The sequence below is a fragment of the Euprymna scolopes genome, chromosome 27, assembly GCF_053919585.1.
Source record: "Euprymna scolopes isolate OS-2025 chromosome 27, ASM5391958v1, whole genome shotgun sequence".
Taxonomy (NCBI): Eukaryota; Metazoa; Mollusca; class Cephalopoda; order Sepiida; family Sepiolidae; genus Euprymna; species Euprymna scolopes.
This window is the reverse complement of record NC_136508.1, coordinates 94656063-94681391: the sequence shown is the minus strand read 5'-3', so window position 1 is coordinate 94681391 and position 25329 is coordinate 94656063. Positions and strand designations below refer to the sequence as shown.

Below are 25329 nucleotides of genomic sequence, written 5' to 3'. Positions count from 1 at the left end.
CCAGTTGTTATTAAAATCTGACTGTAAAGGTGTATTTAATGGGGAATTCTTTGAGGAAGGCAATGTGTCTCTCTGTATTAGTCTCACAGCCCCTGAACTTGTTTTAGAATGTTTGCGCAAGATACTCAGTTCCTCATTGTCACTAAGCACCAGTTGCATGACTTTTTAGAAGGAGGTGCTTTTGGAAAAGATAAGAGCTGCCCTTTAACAAATCTCTCAGGTGAGCATGCCTTTGGAGATTTAGATTTTAGCAACAAAGAGGCAATCCATTCTGAGCATCTCCAGAAAACATGCAAAACATTTGCGACAAAAACATGCACAACAAGAAGCCCTTGTGAAACTTCGTGTCCAAGAAAAAATTGCACAAAATGAAAGATTAAAGAAGGAAAAAGAACGTCAAGCTGCTGCTGAGAAAGAGAGAATTATTAACTCTGTTATTAAGCATGGTGGTCCAGTGAAGTCTGATAAACAGATGAAAAAAATTTCAGAAAGTGGTTTGGAAGCACTCAAAGACCAATTGAGATACCTCAAGGTTGTTTTAGGTGTCAAAATCAACACCAGTGGAAATAAAGTTCAACTGGAAGCTGCTCTCTGACTACTTGAAAAGAAATCCAATTGATTCATCTCCACCTCCACCAAAGCAACAAAAAATGTCTTCCCTAAGTGAATCTGCTGAACATTCAGATAATTTCTGCAGTTGTGATGAAGATCCATCTCAGGATATCTTCAGTTATGAACATCAAGGACAATGGGTAGCTGTCTACTATGACACCAACTTTTACATTGGCCAAGTCATTGATATTATATCTGCATCCAGCGCTGTAGTAAAATTTTTAATGCAAACAAAAAGTAGAAAAGATTATTTTCGATGGCCTTTATCAGATGACATTGCACAAGTAGAGTCAGCATTTGTCTACAGATGGGATTTTGAGGTAATGCCAGTTTCAAGTGATGGTAGGATTTGGAGGGTTCCTGAGATATCTACCATAGCAGAAGCCTATGAAAGAATTCTGAGAGAAGATCGATAAGAAAGGAATTGTAGTAAGACGTAAAATATCTTTCTTACTTGTTTTTTAAGTTGAAAGTTTTTCAATGTTTAAAAAAAATGATTTGTGCCTTTTTTTTGTATAAAAAATTTCTAAATATTATTGTCGTCGGTGCTTTTTTGGCGAGTTTAAATTTCCCAAAGTAAAAGTATTTCTGTGGCAAAAAGTTTTGTTATTAGAAACAAGGCAACCATTGTTTTGAATTCCTCACCCCAAAATTAGTAAAGTTTCAAGCTTCTAACTTCAATGGTTACATTTTTACAGCAATTTCAGTAACGTATACTTTTGACTCATTTTTTTACCTTTTTTGCCCTTTTTACAAAATTGCCTGTTTGACTGCTTTTACATGGTCTACAATTGAGTGGTTTTATCAATTTATAATTAAAATAAAGAATTATCTTGATCTCTAATGTGTTTTAAATCATACTAAGAAGATTCAATACATTAGCTATTAAAATGAAATTGATATGAACAGTTAAAGTTGCCTTTCCGTGTCGTATTTTCACTGTTTTCGCGTTGATAGAGCGATTTTGCCTAGTGTTTAAGTTGGTTTCATCTAATATTTATTGCCTAAATTTGTATTAATTTTCATCTACTACAAAATGACATTACATTTATAAGGATTTTTCACTTGTTAGTAGCTTACATTTTTAGTTATAGACTATGAAATTTGGCTTCTCGGCCACGATAGCAAATTTCAACTTTCCGACAAACTTTGAATGATCATAACTTGATGACTAATTGACCTACCAAAATAAATTTGGTATTTTTGTAAATGGTTTACAAAAATCTACATGCCCACATTACTTTTTTTTAGATATGATAAAAATAAAATTTTGGTTTGGGATACCTAATAATATTGACAATTTCTCTAAGTATGTGATAAATTTCTTTGGTTAAAATATGTTGGAAGATGTTTTGGTGCTTCTACACTTTATTGCCGAAATTGGAGACGCCATTTTATTTCATGCACCTGCTGTGCAAATGTAAGACACCATTATAATTAACTATGGCCGAAGCATAAAATAAATAACAAAAAAATTAAACTTCCGGAAAGAACTATGGAAAAAAGTGAATAAATTACTGAAAACGGGAAATGAAAACAAAAACAAAAACATTTACTGTATAAAAATTTATCAAAATATAATTGTAAAAACATTTACGGAAAAGTTTCCGTAAGAAAATATAATTTTAATATAATATTGTACCTATTTACTATGCCTCCCCACGGGACAGAGTTAGACACCAGGGTCGTTTTTTAACGTGGAGAAAAGGTACAAAAATAAAAATTGTCTCAGTCGTGAAGGATTTCTCCTCCACCGAAAGAGAACAAGAAATGGAAGTGCAGCATCTGCAGAACAGATACTACACTTTGATCTTGACCCAAAGGCCAAGCAAGAAGCGGAAAATGCTCTTTTTTTTTTATAAAATATATTGTTTTTTTTTTTTTTTCGAACAAATAAATAATTTTAAACATATTGATTAATTTGTTGTTAACCCTTCAAACTTGCTTTAATTCAATAACATGTATAAAATTATTTATTTGTTCAAAAAAAAAAAAAAAAAAAAAAAAAAAAAAAATTTTTATAAAAATCCAATGTTGCTTTCATTAGAATATTATATTAAAATTATATTTTCTTACGGAAACTTTTCAGTCAATGTTTTTACGATTATATTTTGATAATTTTTTATACAGTAAATGTTTTTGTTTTCATTTCCCGTTTTTAGTAATTTATTCACTTTTTTCCATAGTTCTTTCCGGAAGTTTAATTTTTTTTGGTTATTTATTTCATGCTTCGGCCATAGTTTAAAATAATGGTGTCTCCCTTACATTTCCATTGAAATAAAATGGCGTCTCCAATTTCGGCAATAAAGTGTAGAAGCACCGATGTTTTGTCGGGGACGCCAAATCGTCTATCACCGTTTAGAAAACAGGGGAAGTAATGCAATAAGGAAATATTTCGAGAAATGTGCCGGAATACCCCCCCCCCAAAAAAAAAGTTGTCGCGGCTTGGCCGCTAATCAACAACAACAACAACGACGGCATTACAAACGACCAGCAATTAATAGACTCTACCAAAATCAGCAGTAGCAAGTAAACAACAACAACAACAACGACGGCATTACAAACGACCAGCAATTAATAGACTCTACCAAAATCAGCAGTAGCAAGTAAACAACAACAACAACAACGACAGCATTACAAACGAACAGCAATTAATAGACTCTACCGAAATCAGCAGTAGCAACAGCGCGACAGACGACAACCAATTGAGGGCCTTTCGCCAAAATCATCAGCAGCAGCAATGTCGGCGGCTGTCACGTGATTTCAGGGCCCCGTTGTAGAAAAGAAATTTAAAAAAAACATCTTTTCTACAACAATAACAAAAACAACAAACTTTAATTTCCTGGAAAAAACTTTGAAATACAAACAACGAAATCCTTCAGCATCGACTGCTCGTAAAGAACACATCCGGGAATTAATATTAACTGTTGTTTATAAATAGAAACAATTTCCTGCCCGTCCCCGGTATCTAGCAGCCCTCTGAATATTTCGGCGATATTTTCGCCGCTCGTCGGCTTGGTTCTCATGCAAAGCTCCGCACTTGCTCACGGTTCCCTAACCGTTCGACGCTCGCGCAATCACTGTGACTCCAGTCTCACCACTGTAGCAGTCCAGTCCACTACCACTACAGTGGCTCCGGTCTCCACGCCGTAGAAGTCCACTACCACTACAGTGGCTCCGGTCTCCACGCCGTAGAAGTCCACTACCACTACAGTGGCTCCGGTCTCCACGCCGTAGAAGTCCACTACCACTACAGTGGCTCCGGTCTCCACGCCGTAGAAGTCCACATCATCACCACGACTCTGGCCTCCATGTCGTCTGTACCTTTCATACACTGACTTCTTCCTTCAGTGTCAGTCCGATCCGAGCGTCCGTCCGTACTTGATGAACACTGAACCCTCAGTGTTGCCAATTCGCCGTCCGTACCTCTCATACACTGACTTCTTCCTTCAGTGTCAGTCCGATCCGAGTGTCCGTCCGTACTTGATGAACACTGAACCCTCAGTGTTGCTAATTCGTTAGTCTGTACCTCTCATACACTGACTTCTTCCTTCAGTGTCAGTCCGATCCGAGCGTCCGTCCGTACTTGATGAACACTGAACCCTCAGTGTTGCCAATTCGCCGTCCGTACCTCTCATACACTGACTTCTTCCTTCAGTGTCAGTCCGATCCGAGCGTCCGTCCGTACTTGATGAACACTGAACCCTCAGTGTTGCCAATTCGCCGTCCGTACCTCTCATACACTGACTTCTTCCTTCAGTGTCAGTCCGATCCGAGTGTCCGTCCGTACTTGATGAACACTGAACCCTCAGTGTTGCTAATTCGTTAGTCTGTACCTCTCATACACTGACTTCTTCCTTCAGTGTCAGTCCGATCCGAGCGTCCGTCCGTACTTGATGAACACTGAACCCTCAGTGTTGCCAATTCGCCGTCCGTACCTCTCATACACTGACTTCTTCCTTCAGTGTCAGTCCGATCCGAGCGTCCGTCCGTACTTGATGAACACTGAACCCTCAGTGTTGCCAATTCGCCGTCCGTACCTCTCATACACTGACTTCTTCCTTCAGTGTCAGTCCGATCCGAGCGCCCGTCCGTACCTAGTGGATGCTGAAAAACTCAGTGTTGCCAATTGTCCGTCCGTTCCTCTCATAGCCTGAGGCTAACGTATCAGTAACATCTCAGTCAGACCCAAGTCAAACAATCACCCGCATCAGTTACCACGCCGATTCCTCCGACGTCATTTCCAGCTTACGGCGAACCGACAAGCATCCCCCTTACCGAATACACCGGCGACGGATCCCGGACCAGCATCGCCCAGTGAACAAATTTGCATTTGCCACCCTTTCGTTTGTTTAAATAAAAGGCGAATCTTCGTCTTTAAACTAAACCACCAGAGTTTGTCATTTCTTCTTTGTCCTGTTGTTTCATTCCTTGTCCTTGTGTCTGATATATATTTAGTTGCACGGTCAGTTGGCTAACCACCTTCAGGCCTCCCCGCAACAAGTGGTGACCCCGACGTGATACTACAGACACAGGCTTGGAAAAATAGACAGGCAGAGAAGATGGCAGAAAGCACAGAGCCGGAGATTAACTTTTCTGCCCCGCTGGTCCAGTTACCGCCTTACAATCCAGTGAACCCCAGGAGTTGGTTCATCCAGCTCGAAGCAATTTTTGCAGCCCGGAGGGTCGTTCGCCAGGACTCGAAATACGCCTCAGTGGTGCAGGCACTACCTCCATCTATGGTAGAAGAAGTAGAGGACATCCTCCTCAACACTCCAGAGCAACTCCCATATACCTGCCTTAAGGAAGCAATCCTCAAACGAACCGGCCGTTCAGACGAGGATCTCATCAGAGACCTATTTTCGAATGTGACTCTCGGGGACAGAACCCCATCCCAGCTCCTGCGACTGATGAAGAGCCGACTCGGCAACAACAGCATGGCAGAGCCCATTCTCCGCGGTCTTTGGTTGGATCGGCTTCCGCAAAACATTACCCAGGTCCTGGCACTAGTACCCGTAGAGACGCCCCTGGAAATAGTGGCAGACTCGGCCGACAAAGTATACTCACAGGCACACCAACGGATACATCATGTCGAGAGTGACCCCGGGCACCGCTCACGACGATTGGAAGACGAACTTACTCGACTGCGAGCAGAGCTGAGAGAGCTCAAACTCTCCCTACGCCAGAGACAACGTAGCCCAATACCCCACACCCGGAACCGAAGCCGTACCCGCTCCCCAAGCCGAGGACAAAGGAACCTCCCAGGCACATGTTGGTACCACCAATCCTTCGGTGACCGGGCCCAAAAATGCCAACCTCCTTGCAATTACAATAAGGCCCAGGGAAACGAATAAACCGACAGACAGCGACGACTACTCCTGTCGGGACACATCCACACAGTCGTCTTTTCTATGTGTGGGACCGTAATAACAGTCTCAAATTCTTAGTGGACACCGGCGCCGCTATCAGTGTTATACCACCCACCAACAGACCCACCCTGAAACCCACCTCCTTTCAACTTCGAGCGGCAAATGGATCAACCATACAAACCTTCGGCAACAAGGAACTAACCCTCAACCTCAACCTCAGGCGGGATTTCAAATGGTCATTTACATTGGCCGATGTGAAAACACCATTACTCGGTGCCGATTTCCTGGCCTATTACAACCTGTCCGTCCACATGAGGACAAGGACCCTGTCTGACGGCGTGACCTCGATAAAAATCATAGGAACCCCTTCAAGCCTCAACACGACGGGAATCAGCGTGGCAACACAACACGATCCACGGTACGCAACCATCCTGCACCGGTACAAGGACCTAACTCAGCCCATTAAATCTACCGATGCAGGGGAACACCAGACGCAACACCACATTAAGACGACCGGACAACCAGCATTTTCCCGACCCAGAAGACTACCTCCACACAAACTAGCTTACGCCAAGAAAGCATTTGAAGAGATGTTGGCGGACAACACCATCCGCCCATCGGACAGCCCATATGCTTCACCACTGCACCTGGTACCCAAACCAAACGGCGAGTTCCGTATATGCGTGGACTATCGGAAACTAAATTCATCCACGGTCCCCGACCGGTACCCCGTTCCTCACATCCATGACTTCGCCGCCGGCCTACAGGGAGCCAGAATTTTTTCGAAAATAGATCTGACTAAGGCCTACTATCAGGTCCCAGTGGCCTCAGAGGACATCCCAAAGACAGCAGTGACAACTCCCTTTGGACTCTTTGAGTTTACCAAAATGCCTTTCGGATTACGCAACGCAGCCCAAACATTTCAGAGACTCATAGACGAAGTCTTGCGTGGACTACCTTACGTCTATGCTTACATTGACGACATCCTGGTGGCTAGCAGAGATGCTGACCTACACGAGAAACATCTGGATGAAGTGCTCCGCCGCCTAGCACATTACGGCCTCCGGATCAACCCAGACAAATGCGAATTCGGAGCACAACACATTGACTTTTTAGGCCATCACACCGACGCTCGTGGAATCACCCCTCTGCCAGAGAAAGTAGAAGCTATCCAGAATTTTCCGGTACCCACATCAATCAAGCAGCTGCGACGTTTCCTGGGAATGATAAATTTTTACCGAAGATTCATCCCAGGATGCTCAAGTCTCCTCACCCCTCTGACGAATATCATACAGAGAAAAAACAAACCCATCTCTCTGGAAGGCGACCAACTGAAGTCCTTCCACACAGCAAAAGCATCACTGGCTAACTTCACGAAATTAGCACACCTTGACCAGGACGTCCGAACGCGGATATTCCTCACGACAGACGCTTCAGACACTGGAGTCGGGGCCGTGGTAGAACAAGAAATCGATAATCAGCGAAGTCCAATCGCATTCTTCTCAGCTAAATTATCGTCGGCACAGTCGAGGTACAGCACCTTCTCAAAAGAACTCTTGGCAATATACCTTGCCATCAAGCACTTCCGGCACCTATTGGAAGGAAGACATTTCACGGTTCTTACAGATCACAAACCGTTAACAACCTCCCTGTCAAACAACTCTGACAAGTATTCGACACGCGAAATCAGGCATTTGGACTACATTTCGCAGTTCACGTCCGACATCCAATACGTGAAAGGAAGAGACAATGCTGTTGCCGACGCCCTGTCCCGCTCTGACGTCAACTCTATTGAAGACGGCCCACTCAGCCAAGAGATGATAGCGACAGCTCAGGAATCCGACACAACCCTCCCTGAGGCCTTAGAAAACACATCTCTGCAACTAAAGGAATTTCCGGCACCGTTCAGCAGTAAGACCTTGTACTGCGACACAAAGTTGAGCAATCCCAGGCCCTACGTACCACCGGCACTAAGGAAACAAATCTTCAACCACTTTCATGGATTATCACACCCCAGCAAACGGGCAACCGTTAAACTTATCGCTGACCGTTTCGTCTGGCCTAACATGAACTTCGATGTCCGGAACTGGGTAGCGACTTGCCTTGAGTGTCAGAAATGCAAAGTCCAACGACACACGAAATCTCCACCAGGCACATTCAACAACCCTGACGCACGATTTAGCCATATTCATGTCGACATCGTCGGACCCCTCCCGATGTGCCAGGACTTTCAATACCTCCTCACCATAGTCGACCGATTCTCCAGGTGGCCAGTAGCAGTACCCATCAGTGACACCTCTGCTAACACTGTAGCAAAGACAGTACTGCGAGAATGGATAGCCATTTTCGGCGTACCCGGTATCATTACCACAGACCGAGGTGCGCAGTTCCAATCCTCACTTTTCCAAGGATTTACGCAGATGCTCGGCGTTAAACATATAAAAACCACCGCCTATCACCCATGCGCCAACGGTCTCGTCGAACGATTTCATCGAACACTCAAAGTTTCTCTATCTACGAAACACCCCACTAACAACTGGGTGGATGAACTCCCCCTAATACTCCTATCTATCCGGAACTCTCTCAAAGAGGATTTGGAATGTTCACCAGCGGAAATAGTATTTGGCACACCACTCTCCTTGCCCGGTCAATTTTTCGATGATACGAAGCTTGACCTCACTGCTACAAACTCTTTCACCCAAGAACTACGCCATAAAATGGCCCAGTTAAAGTACTCACAGCCAAGGCAACCCACACCAAACACCCACGTTCCACAACAGCTCCGGGATTGCGAATTTATTTTCATCCGTAATGACGCGGTCAAGAAGCCCCTGACACCGACATACCAGGGTCCCTTTAGAGTCCAGAAACGCTCGGACAAGCATCTCACCATCGAGCGAGGAAATCGAACAGACACCGTCTCGATCGATAGAGTAAAACCTGCTCGACTAGAGAAATCCATACACGAGCCTGAACGCAGCTCAATCCATAGAGATCCCCCATCTGCACCAGAAAGCATCCGGGTACAACCTGCTCCACCAGAGCCAGCAGCGGATCATGAAGCACACACCATCCCACCAAGAAAAACCCGTGTAGGAAGGAAAGTCACCTTCCCAGAAAAATACAAATCGTACATTTACTTTAATTGATAACGATCAATTATCCAGGGAGGGGGCCTTGTCGCGGCTTGGCCGCTAATCAACAACAACAACAACGACGGCATTACAAACGACCAGCAATTAATAGACTCTACCAAAATCAGCAGTAGCAAGTAAACAACAACAACAACAACGACGGCATTACAAACGACCAGCAATTAATAGACTCTACCAAAATCAGCAGTAGCAAGTAAACAACAACAACAACAACGACAGCATTACAAACGAACAGCAATTAATAGACTCTACCGAAATCAGCAGTAGCAACAGCGCGACAGACGACAACCAATTGAGGGCCTTTCGCCAAAATCATCAGCAGCAGCAATGTCGGCGGCTGTCACGTGATTTCAGGGCCCCGTTGTAGAAAAGAAATTTAAAAAAAACATCTTTTCTACAACAATAACAAAAACAACAAACTTTAATTTCCTGGAAAAAACTTTGAAATACAAACAACGAAATCCTTCAGCATCGACTGCTCGTAAAGAACACATCCGGGAATTAATATTAACTGTTGTTTATAAATAGAAACAATTTCCTGCCCGTCCCCGGTATCTAGCAGCCCTCTGAATATTTCGGCGATATTTTCGCCGCTCGTCGGCTTGGTTCTCATGCAAAGCTCCGCACTTGCTCACGGTTCCCTAACCGTTCGACGCTCGCGCAATCACTGTGACTCCAGTCTCACCACTGTAGCAGTCCAGTCCACTACCACTACAGTGGCTCCGGTCTCCACGCCGTAGAAGTCCACTACCACTACAGTGGCTCCGGTCTCCACGCCGTAGAAGTCCACTACCACTACAGTGGCTCCGGTCTCCACGCCGTAGAAGTCCACTACCACTACAGTGGCTCCGGTCTCCACGCCGTAGAAGTCCACATCATCACCACGACTCTGGCCTCCATGTCGTCTGTACCTTTCATACACTGACTTCTTCCTTCAGTGTCAGTCCGATCCGAGCGTCCGTCCGTACTTGATGAACACTGAACCCTCAGTGTTGCCAATTCGCCGTCCGTACCTCTCATACACTGACTTCTTCCTTCAGTGTCAGTCCGATCCGAGTGTCCGTCCGTACTTGATGAACACTGAACCCTCAGTGTTGCTAATTCGTTAGTCTGTACCTCTCATACACTGACTTCTTCCTTCAGTGTCAGTCCGATCCGAGCGTCCGTCCGTACTTGATGAACACTGAACCCTCAGTGTTGCCAATTCGCCGTCCGTACCTCTCATACACTGACTTCTTCCTTCAGTGTCAGTCCGATCCGAGCGTCCGTCCGTACTTGATGAACACTGAACCCTCAGTGTTGCCAATTCGCCGTCCGTACCTCTCATACACTGACTTCTTCCTTCAGTGTCAGTCCGATCCGAGTGTCCGTCCGTACTTGATGAACACTGAACCCTCAGTGTTGCTAATTCGTTAGTCTGTACCTCTCATACACTGACTTCTTCCTTCAGTGTCAGTCCGATCCGAGCGTCCGTCCGTACTTGATGAACACTGAACCCTCAGTGTTGCCAATTCGCCGTCCGTACCTCTCATACACTGACTTCTTCCTTCAGTGTCAGTCCGATCCGAGCGTCCGTCCGTACTTGATGAACACTGAACCCTCAGTGTTGCCAATTCGCCGTCCGTACCTCTCATACACTGACTTCTTCCTTCAGTGTCAGTCCGATCCGAGCGCCCGTCCGTACCTAGTGGATGCTGAAAAACTCAGTGTTGCCAATTGTCCGTCCGTTCCTCTCATAGCCTGAGGCTAACGTATCAGTAACATCTCAGTCAGACCCAAGTCAAACAATCACCCGCATCAGTTACCACGCCGATTCCTCCGACGTCATTTCCAGCTTACGGCGAACCGACAAGCATCCCCCTTACCGAATACACCGGCGACGGATCCCGGACCAGCATCGCCCAGTGAACAAATTTGCATTTGCCACCCTTTCGTTTGTTTAAATAAAAGGCGAATCTTCGTCTTTAAACTAAACCACCAGAGTTTGTCATTTCTTCTTTGTCCTGTTGTTTCATTCCTTGTCCTTGTGTCTGATATATATTTAGTTGCACGGTCAGTTGGCTAACCACCTTCAGGCCTCCCCGCAACAAAGTCATGTTTTTTTTACGTTTTTTTTTAATCGTAGATTTTCGTATAAATACAAAAAAATGCCGGTTATAATTAATTTAAAAATTTTAATTATTTTCTAAAAAAAAATATATTAATTCAATAAACGTTCAGATAATTAGGGTTTTATTTTATGTTATTGCTAATTTAGTCTACTTTGTTTTTAATTGATAATTTACGCGAAACTTTAATAATTTTGAATTGTCTCCCCTTGTTTCGAATGGCGTTCTTAAACAATGAAAAAAAATTGTCTTCCAAATTTATAAAAAAAAAAATTTTTTTAAAAAGTAAACATTCAATTTAACTTGAAAATCCTATCTAAAAAATGTCACGGTCTGTAAACTGCACAAATACACCACCTTGGGTACACACAGATTCAAAAAAGTTGTCAAAAAACAAAAAAAAAACAAATATATAACAAATAAATGTTATCAAAGGCAAGATAAGTTACTTTTCTACCAAACTGGATATATTTTTCATGTTTTTATTCAATGTAACAAGTTTATTCAGCTCGAAAAACAAAGTTTACCGATGTATTGGAAAATTCAAAATAGCGGCCGACTCTCTTTGACACGGTATGTTTGGGAAAAGGAGTTAAAATTTAAAAAATATGCAAAATACTATTAAAAACCCACCGTCTAGTTTTTTTTTTATTTATAACTCCTTTTCCCAAACTTACCGTGTCAAAGAGAGAGTCGGTCGCAATTTTAAATTTTCCAATACGTAATTTCCAATATGTAAATACTGTATGTTTTTCGAGCTGAATAAACATGTTTCATTAAACAAAAACACAAAAAATATATCCCGTTAGGTATAAAAGTAACTTATCTTTCCTTTGATAACATTTATTTGTTATTTGTTTGTTTTTTTGACAACTTTTTCGAATCTAGGTGTACAAACCCAATATTCAAATAATTAACCTAAATAATTTCTTCGATAATTTTTTACTTGCTTTGCACCTAAACAATCGCTTTTAAAATGGCAAGTTTTAAAGGTTTTGGGGTATACTGAAAACGAATGTCGCATTTAAATTTTCCGCAAATAATTTTCCTTATATTATACCTAATCGCGATTGTTGTACGCGCAAGCGCGCATTTTTCTGACAACAGAAATATCCACTTATAACGGTACTCATGCACTTATTGATCCGTGCTGAAATAATAACGTTATTATTTAAAAAGCCATTCTTAACATGGGGAGGGTGTTTTGTAACTATTCTGTACTTTAACCTTACAATTGAATAAAAAAAAAACATAAAACTTTAATTAAACTTGGAAAAACGATTCAAAAAATAGCGCGGATCAGTAAGTGCACTAGCACCAATTTATAACATAAGGAATTACATTGCTTAATATCCTGAGAACTTTATTTGCGGAAAATTTAAATGCGATATTCGTTTTCAGCATACCTGAAGACATAAATAAGTCGTCATTTTAAAAGGTGATTTTTGAGGTGGAAAGCAAGTAAAAATGTACTTTCTTTCCCCAATTAGTTTTTTTTTTAAGGCAAAACAAAAAAAAGAAAAAAAAAACACTAATTATTAGTTTTTTGGGGGAATTTCAACTCACAAAAAAAAGTTGCCAAAAGCTTTAAAATATATTTTAGAATCGCAAAAACAAAAAACGGACGATGAAAACGTATAAGAAATCGATTTTTTGTTCGTCAGATCAAATTTCAGAGTTCAAAATCAGTGCATTACGAAAGAATTGGGTTTGCAACGGAAATGCGAGGTGAAAATAGAAATTTCAAAAAAGTGTGTGAATTTATTTTCTTACGATGTTTTGCTGGCTGTCGGAGGAACCTGAATGTTTCCCTCGAGAAGTTGTTCCTCTTCCATTTCAATAACGTTTTGTGCGCACGTGTAAACATGCCAACTACGTCATCAGTTTGTGTGGAAAATAAAACGAATTACACAATTTCCTATGACGTCATCGTTCACGTGGCTGCGCACTACGACTGCAGACAAAACAATTATAAATAAACAAAACTAACTTAGATGGCGTTGCCCCGGAATCTTTTTACTTTTTTGTATACTTTTTAAGTAGCTTTTTTTTTTTTGGAGGGGGGGGGAGTAAAATAAAATTTCGGTATAGTTAACAGTCGATAAATTGCAGAGAAAAAAATAAATGATTCATAGAAAACGAAAGAAAATTAAATTCGATACTTATGCAGAATAATGACCGTACTAACGTCGGAATTTTCCGGAGAGTTTACGTAAAACCCCCGAAAGGTGCCGAAACGCTGAGCCAGTGAAATTATAGGAGCCAACGTCATTCAACGAAACATTTATTTGCTATTATTGTCTTATAATAAATAAATATTTATTGTGATTTGAAAAAAAAAAAATCATAAAGATAAAATTATATAAAAAAAAATAAACATTTTTTGTTTGCTATCAGTTGTTTGTTATTCAAAAATAAATATTTATAAAACTTACCTTTACAATCAGTGTTTTTTTTGTTTTTTTTTTTGGGGGGGGGTTGCTTTGAATTTTCGGTGCTTGTTAAGCTAGAGTCAACAGATTGATTGTTTTAAATATATCAGTTTTAAACAAAAGTTTGCACTTAATTGTCATGTATTACGAAAATAGTAATATATTCAAAAATTACGAAAATCCATCAAGTAGAACAACGGTTTTTGTGTTTTTAGTAAAATAAAGTTGTGCTGTTTTTCTTATTTTATTTTTTTAAGACACACACACACACACACACACACACACACACACACACACACATTAAAAATTTATAAATTCATTTGCGCGGGAATTACAGCATTCATCCACACCAAACCTCTTGGGTCAAAAAGCAGGACGCATGAGAAATGGCCGACATAACTGAAAGCACTTTTATTATTATTATTTATTTATTTATTTATTTTGTCAAAAACATGAATTTTTTACCAATCAGGGCTCGATTTAAAAAAACTTATTTTTGCAAGCCTCTGGGAGCCGCTGAAGAAATATAAAAGGCACGGAGAACTTCTCTCGTCAGAGAAAGGGATAATCAACACCAACAGCAACGCTCGCCGACTGAAATTCAGCAGCTGAAATGACAGCTTTTCTCGCACGTCAAAGAACATTGCTTGACTCTCTTTTTCTCTCACTTCGCCACAACACATAGAATTTTTTCTCTCATGTTCTCAAGTCCTCACCTTCTTCCTCCCTTCCTTCTTTCATATCGACTGCCACCTTGGCGCACACTGAAAATTAATTTCTTTTAATGAAAAAGCACAAAAGTTTATTTTACATGATTTGGTAGTGTATTTCTTTTTAGTTATTTGTTTCAGGGGATTTATGCAAGTCCCGAACAAAGTCTATCGTTATAGGCTAAAATGTTAGTCGCCAAATGTAAAATGTGATGTAAAACTTACTTTCCAAGTTATGTCCTTGTGTATGAAATTTTCACCGCCTACTTCAAAACATCTAAGAAAAGTGCAATTTTACCCAATTTTCCGTAAAAAATACTTTAAACTATAAATAACTTCCTAGTTGATGAATTATTATTTTCGACATAACAAGTAAGTACGTAATATTGTTTAAAACGATATATTAAAAAAAAGAAATCGTCAGCCATGGAATACCTGGAAATGTACTCTCAATTATTAAATCCTTTTGACCAATTTTCACCATTACGCCAACTGAAGACACTTCAACATTTTCTTTAAAAAATAACAACTTTTATAGGTTTTTGGCTATGCTGAAAACAAATATCACAGAGAAAATTAGCGCAGATAAAAAGTTTTCAAAATATAAATAACTATATTTTGTTATATAATTTCTAGTAATTTTATTTGGCCGCCATCTTTGTTGTTTTAACGAAATAGTATATTGAGCATGCGTGCTCAGCTGCAGTGAGCAGACGATTTGTGTAGTTTACTCAACACAATTCCAAAAGCCGTTCTTAATATGGGGAGGTGGGGGTGTTTACTCTGAAAGCCGTTCTTAACATGGGGAGGTGGGAGGTGTTTATTCTGAAAGAAATGACGTTGAATAAACGTTTGCATCTACACACATCACATGCTCACAATCCCATTTCAATGAACCAATAAAGATGGCGACCAATTCAAGCTACCAGAAATTACGATGCATAATACAGGTATTTATATCTCGAAAACTATTTGTCTGCGCTAATTATTCTTGCGATGTTCGTGTTCAGCGTAGCCAAAAATCTTTTAAAGTTGTTGATTTATCGAAAAATGTTGAGGTATCTTCAGTTGGCGTAACGGTGAACTTTGACCATCCTTTTCTCTCTGATAGGCTTATAAGAGTAGTCATTGATGATCAAATATCAGAAACTCACAGTATTAACGTTGGCATCCCTCAAGGTTGCATCATGGGCCCAACTCACTTCCTGATCTTCGTCAACGATCTCCCAAATCACATTCTTAGATCATTTGTAGATATTTATGCAAATGACGCCACAATCTACGACAACACTTCAAAGACCAGCAACGATCAAGATTTTTCTGATTCTCTCTCTTCTGATCTTGAGAACGTGGTGCAATGGGGAAAAAGGTGGCTGCTTAATTTTAATGCATCGAAAACCAAGCTTTTCTCATTTAAGCATACTCGCTCTGACTCCCATCATACCCCAATTGAAATGAATGGCTCTTGTCTTGAGAAAGCTCCATGTTTTGGCAAGCTTTTGAGACTGACCTTCACTCCAGATCTGAAATGGAACACATACATCAAATCTGTTGCAAAGATCGTTGGAAAACTGGTTGGATCACTCTACCGCTCCAGTAGGTATCTCTCTGCTGATGCAATTCTCTATATGTATAAGAGCCAGGTATGCTCTAAAATGGAGTTCTGTTGTCACATCTGGGCAGCAGCTGCTTAGTGTGCCTTATCCAGCCTTGATAGAGTTTAAAACCGGCTTCGAAACCTAGTAGGTGATGCACTTTTCTTTACCCTGCAACCTCTTTCCCCATAGAAGAGACGTTTCAAGCCTGTCTCTGCTGTATTTTTATTTTCATGGCAAGTGCTCGTTTGAACTATGGTACCCCCTTGCCAAACTTTCACAAAAAAACACTTGACTGACTACACTACAACCACTATATACAATTTTCCCCTCTCTCTGTATGTGCCTAAATCTAAAACAGATTCCATGAACAAAGCTTCTTTCCTAGAATTGCCCACCTGTTGGACACTGTTCCACTGGCCTGCTTCCCGGTTGAATACAACATAGTACACTTGAAATCCAATGTAAACAAGTTCTTGTTAAGCCGTTCCCATAAATAATCAAATTCTACCCAATTTACACCATTAACGATTACTACACTATCATCTTACATTCATTAACCCCTTATCCTCGAGTGGCCTTCGTGCCTTGATAAGTGGTGACTCCCAAGTAAAAAAAAAAAAAAAATCGATCTGTTGACTATCTCAAGCACCGAATTTTCTTAAAGTTTCATAAAAAATTGTATTTTCTTTGTAAAAACAAAAAATGATACTGTTTTCATTTTTCTGATTAATTTTTTCATATAATTATATTCGTAATAACAATTTTTCCGATTAATTTTTTCCTATAATTATATTCGTCATAACAATATTGTTTTCATTGAAAAAATTGACCAACATGTATCCCTACCACCAAATCATAAAACTTTCGTTCGGAACCTTCCAGCCTTTTATATAAACTGGTGGGAAATTCCGATAATCACCGTATGAAATAACGTTGAAATTTAAACATTTTATTTTTAAATGTGTTTTTACGTCAGTCCTAGTGATCTAATCATTATATGATGATCTATGCATAAGAGCTAAATTGATGGACTTAATTCAACTGAAAGTGCTCAACGATAAGAAACGAGTTTCTTAAAGGGCTGACATAATTATTTAGTCTAATAATTATTAAATACCTACAGATACTAGTGTTTCATCCTTTCAGGAATCTTCAGTGAATCTAGATTCAAACCCGGCGACAGAAGCCATCTTGGCTTCATTACTAAAGACCGTATCCATTCATTCGGCTACCATTAACCGCGTGAAATAACGTTGAAATTTAAGCATTTTATTGTTAAATGTTTTTTTACGTCAGAGTGATCTAATGATTATATGATGATCTGTGCACACACACACACACATATATATATATATAATTTATTTTTTATTTATTTTTTTTTTTTTTTACTATAATAATTATTAAATACCTACAGACAGTAGTGTTTCATCCTTTCGGGAATCTTCAGTGCAGGGTGTCACGATTAATACCAGTCGAACGATTCGAACCCCGCATCACGAGACATCTCTGGCTCAATTTAGCGAAGACCTAATCCATTCGGCTACCATTAACCGCGTGAAATAACGTCGAATTTAAACATTTTAACTTTAAATGTTCATTTACGTCAGTCAGAGAGTGATCTAATCGTTTATATATATATATATATATATATATATATATATATATATATATATATATAAGAGAGAGAGAGAGAGAGATTATTTTTACAACCTGGCAACCGAAGTAATGGCCTAAACATGCAAAAGTTTTTGCAATTAAATGTAGTTTTATGAAGATTTTGGAAGCGAAGAACTTACCACTCGGACTTAGGATTAGTGGTTAGGGGTTTTTTTTTTTTTTTTTCACTATCTTTCTAATATGAATTTAACTGAAATTGAACTTCAGTTTAGTTTTAATGTTACGAATCCATTCACCAAGTGGCAATACAGCAGCCCCAATACTTTGCACCTGCAGATAGGACAGCCTCCTTAGTGATTAATCCAAGGTTCGGGTCCCTGACTATCAGACGGGTAACGTCAGCCCAGATAAAACGTTTACCTCCAGCACCCTTACTAGTGACATGGCCACAAGGACAGACACAAAAACAGAAAATTTCTGACATCTCAGGCTACTGTTCACACAAAATATTGCCGACCTAGAATACAACTTTTTCTTCTCCCTTTATCAGAAAAATCACTCATAAATGAGGACTGAGGGACAAATTAGGACAAACGAGAGTAACAGGAGCTGCCGATAATGCATCCACAATGCATGGTCTACTCTCCATTAAAAAATAAATAAATAATAAGCATTGTACTGACATGTTTAGGGGAAAGTATGGTGATAGATTCCTATCTCATTAATTGAAAATAATCAGAAATGTTGGATCTATTTATGCTAGGTTTAAATCTATTATTACTTGGCGTCGATCCGGTAGTGCTGCTTTGTAACAATTGCTACACTGGTGTCCTCTCAATGTAAATACCCTCAACAAACAATCCTGACAATCATCAAAATCCCAACTCTTCATAGTAGAGTTCTGCAGATGCCCAAAAGGTTTCTGGTCCAAGAACTTCTTTCCCCGAACTGCGAGCCTTTAAAATTGACTCCCTGCTCCCTCGACTGTGCCAACATGCAAAAATTTAAATGTAATGCGAACAAACATCTTGCTGCACAACTCCCCACTTAGAATGCTTCTATAAACCTGGCTCCTAATTTACCATAGCTCCTTTCATGTCAGTGGCAATGTATCTTGTTTAGGGGGGTGGTGGTTGAACATCCTCTTATATAAATTGAAAGTTTGTCAGTCTGTCCATCCGTTTATCAGTCACAAGTATTTTTTTTTTTAACATAAATGTGCACATTGCAAAATTTGTCTTATTTTGAAATATCGGAGATCTTAACTACTTCGTACACATACCAGATGGACTTTTTACTTAATCGACAGTGATAACACTCTGCTGGTTAGTAATAACTAGGGCTATGACAACAGCATATTCTTTTCATTGTTTGATTCTTTATATATCCGACACATACACAATCAACCAAGGACCACATTACTCTACATAAAAACATGTAAGATATCAATGGATATATACCCGAGAATCAAAACAAGGAAAAGAATATGCTGGTGTCATAGCCCTAGTAATGACAGGAGTTTCCTGAATGTACTCCATTCACTCCTCATTGTTGCAGTCACACTAGCACTTCCTGTCTAATAGTATTATGTAAAAAAAAAATTCTGAACAACCTCAATAGCTTTGCCATCAAAATATGCTTTCGTAATGTTTTAATTTGTCTCCATTTTCTAACACATTTGTAGTGGCCAATGTTTACACATCGAGTCCAAAATCAAAATGTGTAAACTAATTTGTACGCACCGCATCTTCACATACACTATCTAATATATAAAAGGAAAAATGTGTGTGTGTGTGTCTCGCAAAAACTTTCAACAAACATGTCAGAATGTGACAAAATAGGTATAATTTCAAAGATCAATGTCTCTGACAACGAATATCGAGAAATTGGCCAAAAAGATTAATTCTTTGACCGTCAACTGAACCGTTCTTTGCAAAGAGGGGTCAATTTTTACCGTCAACATTTTTGTAAGTCATTCCAGCCTCATGCGAACGACGTCGTATAAAACAGGTTATTTCGAACAGCCATGACGTCACAATCACGGTCGGTGCATTAATAAGACCGTTTGCTTTTTTTTCACCTCCTTTTCCTCTTGCATGTTACAGGTTCGAGCGTGCTTACTAATCTTTTTTTTTTGTGCTTGAACAGGTATTCAATGTTATTTTGAGTTGTTGTAATTCATTTTTTTTTTAAGGCTTTGGTTGCTCAACCAACCCCCTTACACACACCCAAGCTAGTCTTGAATAAAAAAAAGCAAATAATTACATTTTAGACCAATTAGAGAACTTTCTGAATTTATTCAAAATGGTTTTTCTAGGAGCCACTTTGATCTCTTAAAAAGCCAAATTTTTCTTCAATAAACCAATTGAGCAGGAATCCACAGGCTGGCACCCCCAGTGCTCCTCCATTGGGCTACATGCCAGCTGGCATATCAACTCACAAAGTGTGATACACTGACTGTTTGAATCCCTCTGTCCTCGTCTGCTCAATCAAAACCAAACCCATTCAATGAAATATTACAAACCTCCTAACTGAAATCTCTTCTGAATACAAAATCAAATGAAGATCGACTCTTATAAACAACTTTCAATGAATTATAATTTATATAAATGAGCAGAGAAGTTTTGATTGCAAATTTTCTGACTCCTGTAACGTATGGCTCCTAATTAATTGATCCAGACTTCTTCATTGTCTCAGTTAATGATCCCCCTTTGTTGTTTTTAATTTTTTTACAAGAACTCTAAAAATATTCAAACATTGTATGTTTTTCTTATTGCTATAACTTTTCATTTTAAACATAAAAATTATCTCTTGTGAATATATGCCTTCTGAACTCAATTTTGTTTTTTTACCAAATAAAAGGTTTCATTTTTCTTACATTTGATTATAAACACAAAAAAATCCTTTTGACTGAAAATTTTTCTCTGAATCCAGGCTCATCCACAAAATACTTCTCCCGTTGCAAAACATTTAAAGTAATACTCAAAGCATTTAAAGTAATACTCAAAGCATTTAAAGTAATACTCAAAACATTTAAAGTAATACTCAAAGCATTTAAAGTAATACTCAAAGCATTTAAAGTAATACTCAAAACATTTAAAGTAATACTCAAAGCATTTAAAGTAATACTCAAAGCATTTAAAGTAATACTCAAAGCATTTAAAGTAATACTCAAAGCATTTAAAGTAATACTCAAAGCATTTAAAGTAATACTCAAAGCATTTAAAGTAATACTCAAAGCATTTAAAGTAATACTCAAAGCATTTAAAGTAATACTCAAAGCATTTAAAGTAATACTCAAAGCATTTAAAGTAATACTCAAAACATTTAAAGTAATACTCAAAACATTTAAAGTAATACTCAAAGCATTTAAAGTAATACTCAAAGCATTTAAAGTAATACTCAAAACATTTAAAGTAATACTCAAAGCATTTAAAGTAATACTCAAAGCATTTAAAGTAATACTCAAAGCATTTAAAGTAATACTCAAAGCATTTAAAGTAATACTCAAAGCATTTAAAGTAATACTCAAAACATTTAAAGTAATGCTCAAAACATTTAAAGTAATGCTCAAAGCATTTAAAGTAATGCTCAAAACATTTAAAGTAATGCTCAAAACATTTAAAGTAATACTCAAAGCATTTAAAGTAATACTCAAAGCATTTAAAGTAATACTCAAAGCATTTAAAGTAATACTCAAAGCATTTAAAGTAATACTCAAAGCATTTAAAGTAATACTCAAAGCATTTAAAGTAATACTCAAAACATTTAAAGTAATACTCAAAACATTTAAAGTAATACTCAAAGCATTTAAAGTAATACTCAAAACATTTAAAGTAATGCTCAAAACATTTAAAGTAATACTCAAAGCATTTAAAGTAATGCTCAAAGCATTTAAAGTAATACTCAAAACATTTAAAGTAATACTCAAAACATTTAAAGTAATACTCAAAGCATTTAAAGTAATACTCAAAGCATTTAAAGTAATACTCAAAACATTTAAAGTAATGCTCAAAGCATTTAAAGTAATGCTCAAAACATTTAAAGTAATGCTCAAAACATTTAAAGTAATGCTCAAAGCATTTAAAGTAATACTCAAAGCATTTAAAGTAATACTCAAAGCATTTAAAGTAATACTCAAAGCATTTAAAGTAATACTCAAAGCATTTAAAGTAATACTCAAAGCATTTAAAGTAATACTCAAAACATTTAAAGTAATACTCAAAACATTTAAAGTAATACTCAAAGCATTTAAAGTAATACTCAAAACATTTGAAGTAATACTCAAAGCATTTAAAGTAATACTCAAAGCATTTAAAGTAATACTCAAAGCATTTAAAGTAATACTCAAAGCATTTAAAGTAATACTCAAAGCATTTAAAGTAATACTCAAAGCATTTAAAGTAATACTCAAAACATTTAAAGTAATACTCAAAGCATTTAAAGTAATACTCAAAGCATTTAAAGTAATACTCAAAACATTTGAAGTAATACTCAAAGCATTTAAAGTAATACTCAAAGCATTTAAAGTAATACTCAAAGCATTTAAAGTAATACTCAAAGCATTTAAAGTAATACTCAAAGCATTTAAAGTAATACTCAAAGCATTTAAAGTAATACTCAAAGCATTTAAAGTAATACTCAAAGCATTTAAAGTAATACTCAAAGCATTTAAAGTAATACTCAAAACATTTAAAGTAATACTCAAAACATTTAAAGTAATACTCAAAGCATTTAAAGTAATACTCAAAACATTTGAAGTAATACTCAAAGCATTTAAAGTAATACTCAAAGCATTTAAAGTAATACTCAAAGCATTTAAAGTAATACTCAAAGCATTTAAAGTAATACTCAAAGCATTTAAAGTAATACTCAAAGCATTTAAAGTAATACTCAAAGCATTTAAAGTAATACTCAAAGCATTTAAAGTAATACTCAAAGCATTTAAAGTAATACTCAAAGCATTTAAAGTAATACTCAAAGCATTTAAAGTAATAATCAAAGCATTTAAAGTAATACTCAAAGCATGTAAAGTAATACTCAAAGCATTTAAAGTAATGCTCAAAACATTTAAAGTAATACTCAAAGCATTTAAAGTAATACTCAAAACATTTAAAGTAATACTCAAAGCATTTAAAGTAATACTCAAAGCATTTAAAGTAATACTCAAAGCATTTAAAGTAATACTCAAAGCATTTAAAGTAATACTCAAAGCATTTAAAGTAATACTCAAAGCATTTAAAGTAATACTCAAAGCATTTAAAGTAATACTCAAAACATTTCTTGCATACAAACAAGTTACCATCTCTCGACCAGCCTCCGACTGCACTTCTTGTGCATACAATGCATACAATAAGTATCACAAAAAAATTTCAGTTTCAACGTTTAATCATGCTTTGCAAGATCTGGAAAAACAATAAATTCATCCTGAAATCTATATAAATAAAACAGCAGATGTATTTATGTATGAAATATTTAACTGATAAACTCTTAAACTACTGGTCACATAACGCTGAAATTAACAATAGTAATCATACACCTAGGATGGTTTATAACGAGTAAAATCTTTGTTTGGATGGATGAATAACGTGTAAAACATTTCGGCAAGATGAAATGCAAAACTTGCAAGATTTAAACTTGCCGAAATATTTCTATTACTTTCTGTACATGCCCAAATTCAATTCATTTCTCCAAATCGTTTAATATTAAACTTTTCTTATCTATCTCCTGATATCTACATCGGTAGGGAACACAGTTGGAGTGCTAAATGTTTTGGTTTCAATTCTAGTTAACGGCACAGAAGTCATTTTCTTTTTAACTTTTGAAATAAGTTCTATATATTAGCTCTGTAATAAAAACAAAATCTGCATGAATTAAAATATATCAAAGCATATTTTACGATCAGGCACCCACTCCCCACCCTTCAGTTTAAAATTAAGATTTTATAACAGAAACGTACAGGATGTACACATCCCTGATAGACTCTTCCTTTAATCAACAGTGGCAACGCTCCGCTGGTCACTAATGACATCGGTAACGCTCCGCTGGTCACTAATGACATCGGCAACGCTCCGCTGGTCACTAATGACATCGGCAACGCTCCGCTGGTCACTAATGACATCGGCAACGCTCCGCTGGTCACTAATGACATCGGCAACGCTCCGCTGGTCACTAATGACATCGGCAACGCTCCGCTGGTCACTAATGACATCGGCAATGCTCTGCTAGTTAGTAATGATAGTTTCCTTAACTTACTTCATCCACTCTGAACTCTGGTGTATCGCATTAGCACTTGTTTTACCCCTTGGTTAAATTTAATTCTAACATTTTTTCACACAAACTGATTATCATCCCTCAACCTGTAAAACAAATGTATTTTTTTCATACTCAATGTTTTCAAGTTTAAGATGCTGAAAAAAAACAAAAAAAAAAAAAGAAAACAAAAAAAAGAAAACAAAAAAAAGAAAACAAAAAAACAAAAGAAAACAAAAAACAAAAGAAAACAAAAAAACAAAAGAAAACAAAAAAACAAAAGAAAACGCACATTTTTTAGGTTTGATAATTTAATCTTTAGTCTTTATTAATACTCAATAAATAACAACCGATAAAATAGTTTCATAAAAAAAAAACATCTTTAAAAGAATTAGGATTAAAGCAGAGAACGGACCACCATCACAATTTGAAAATGTAAAAAAAAAAATTTTAAAGATTAAAAAAAAAGAATCCTTTCATCAGGTCCAAAGTCGGATTGGCGTTTCACTTTCCAGTGTGACAAGCGAAATGGAAAGATCCAGCAAGGATAGGGTCACATGGAGAGATCAATCGATATTCAGGTGGAGAGAAGGTAGCAAATGTGAAATTACAGAAAAGAGGTGGGGGTAAAGTTATAACAGGACAGAGCGAGAGGAGTATGAAGTGAAGAAAAAGAAGAAAAGAAATAACATCAGAGCAGAAGACGAAAGGGTTAAAGTCAGAACATGAAAGGCGTTGATGAAACGAACGTTTCGCGTGATAACAGAGAAAGAAAAGCGATAGATTATTGAATCTAAACCAATAATTAATCAGATGAAATAACAGGTGATTGCCAAGTATCCAGTAGCATGCCCCATCCCCAGCAAAAGCAAAAAGATAAGAAAATTTAGAGAAAAAAAAATTAGATAATTCACATTCTCTTTATATGAGGGAGGGCGTGCACTGCAGATTATAAGGTGACTTTCTCTACAATTTAAGAAATATTTCAACGTATATATTTGAATTTGTTCATCTGTTTATGACAAAAAAAAAATAACGAAAATAATGTGAGTGTGTCTATGTGTGTGAGTGCGTGTATATGTGTATGTGTGCCTATAGAGATATGTGTATATGTTAATATAGCAGTATGTACAGGATTAACTCCTTAACAAATTAAGTGATCATTATAAATTAAAGAACACCACTGCTAGGTATAAAGGGGTCATAATGTAGGCTATATTTAATTCCATAGAAAAAGGATAAAAGGTCTTTGTGAAAATTCAAATAGCTCATATTTTTGTGAAAACGAATACGTATTAGACAGTAATTAATATGCCTCTTCTTTGAACTATTTTAAAAGAGTTTTTAAAGAGTATGTTATTGATGCAAGCTCTTATCTGAAAATTCAAATATTTAGATTTGCATTAAATTAGACATTCAATTCATTCAGTCATTAGACACCAATTAAGTAAGATTCCCTGAATTTAATTTAACTTT

At 37.5% G+C, this 25329-nt stretch overlaps 1 protein-coding gene across 1 annotated transcript in view; it reads right to left on the bottom strand.

The window, feature by feature from the left end:
- The window catches only part of LOC145249017 (prenylated Rab acceptor protein 1-like), a 35762-nt gene extending 22590 nt beyond the window's left edge, over positions 1-13172 (bottom strand). The window contains exon 1 of the mRNA XM_080110876.1: positions 13018-13172. Coding sequence (XP_079967002.1) covers positions 13018-13079 — 62 coding nt within the window. The 5' untranslated portion in view covers positions 13080-13172. The remainder of the gene's footprint in view (positions 1-13017) is intronic.
- Between the last annotated feature and the right edge of the window lie 12157 nt (positions 13173-25329).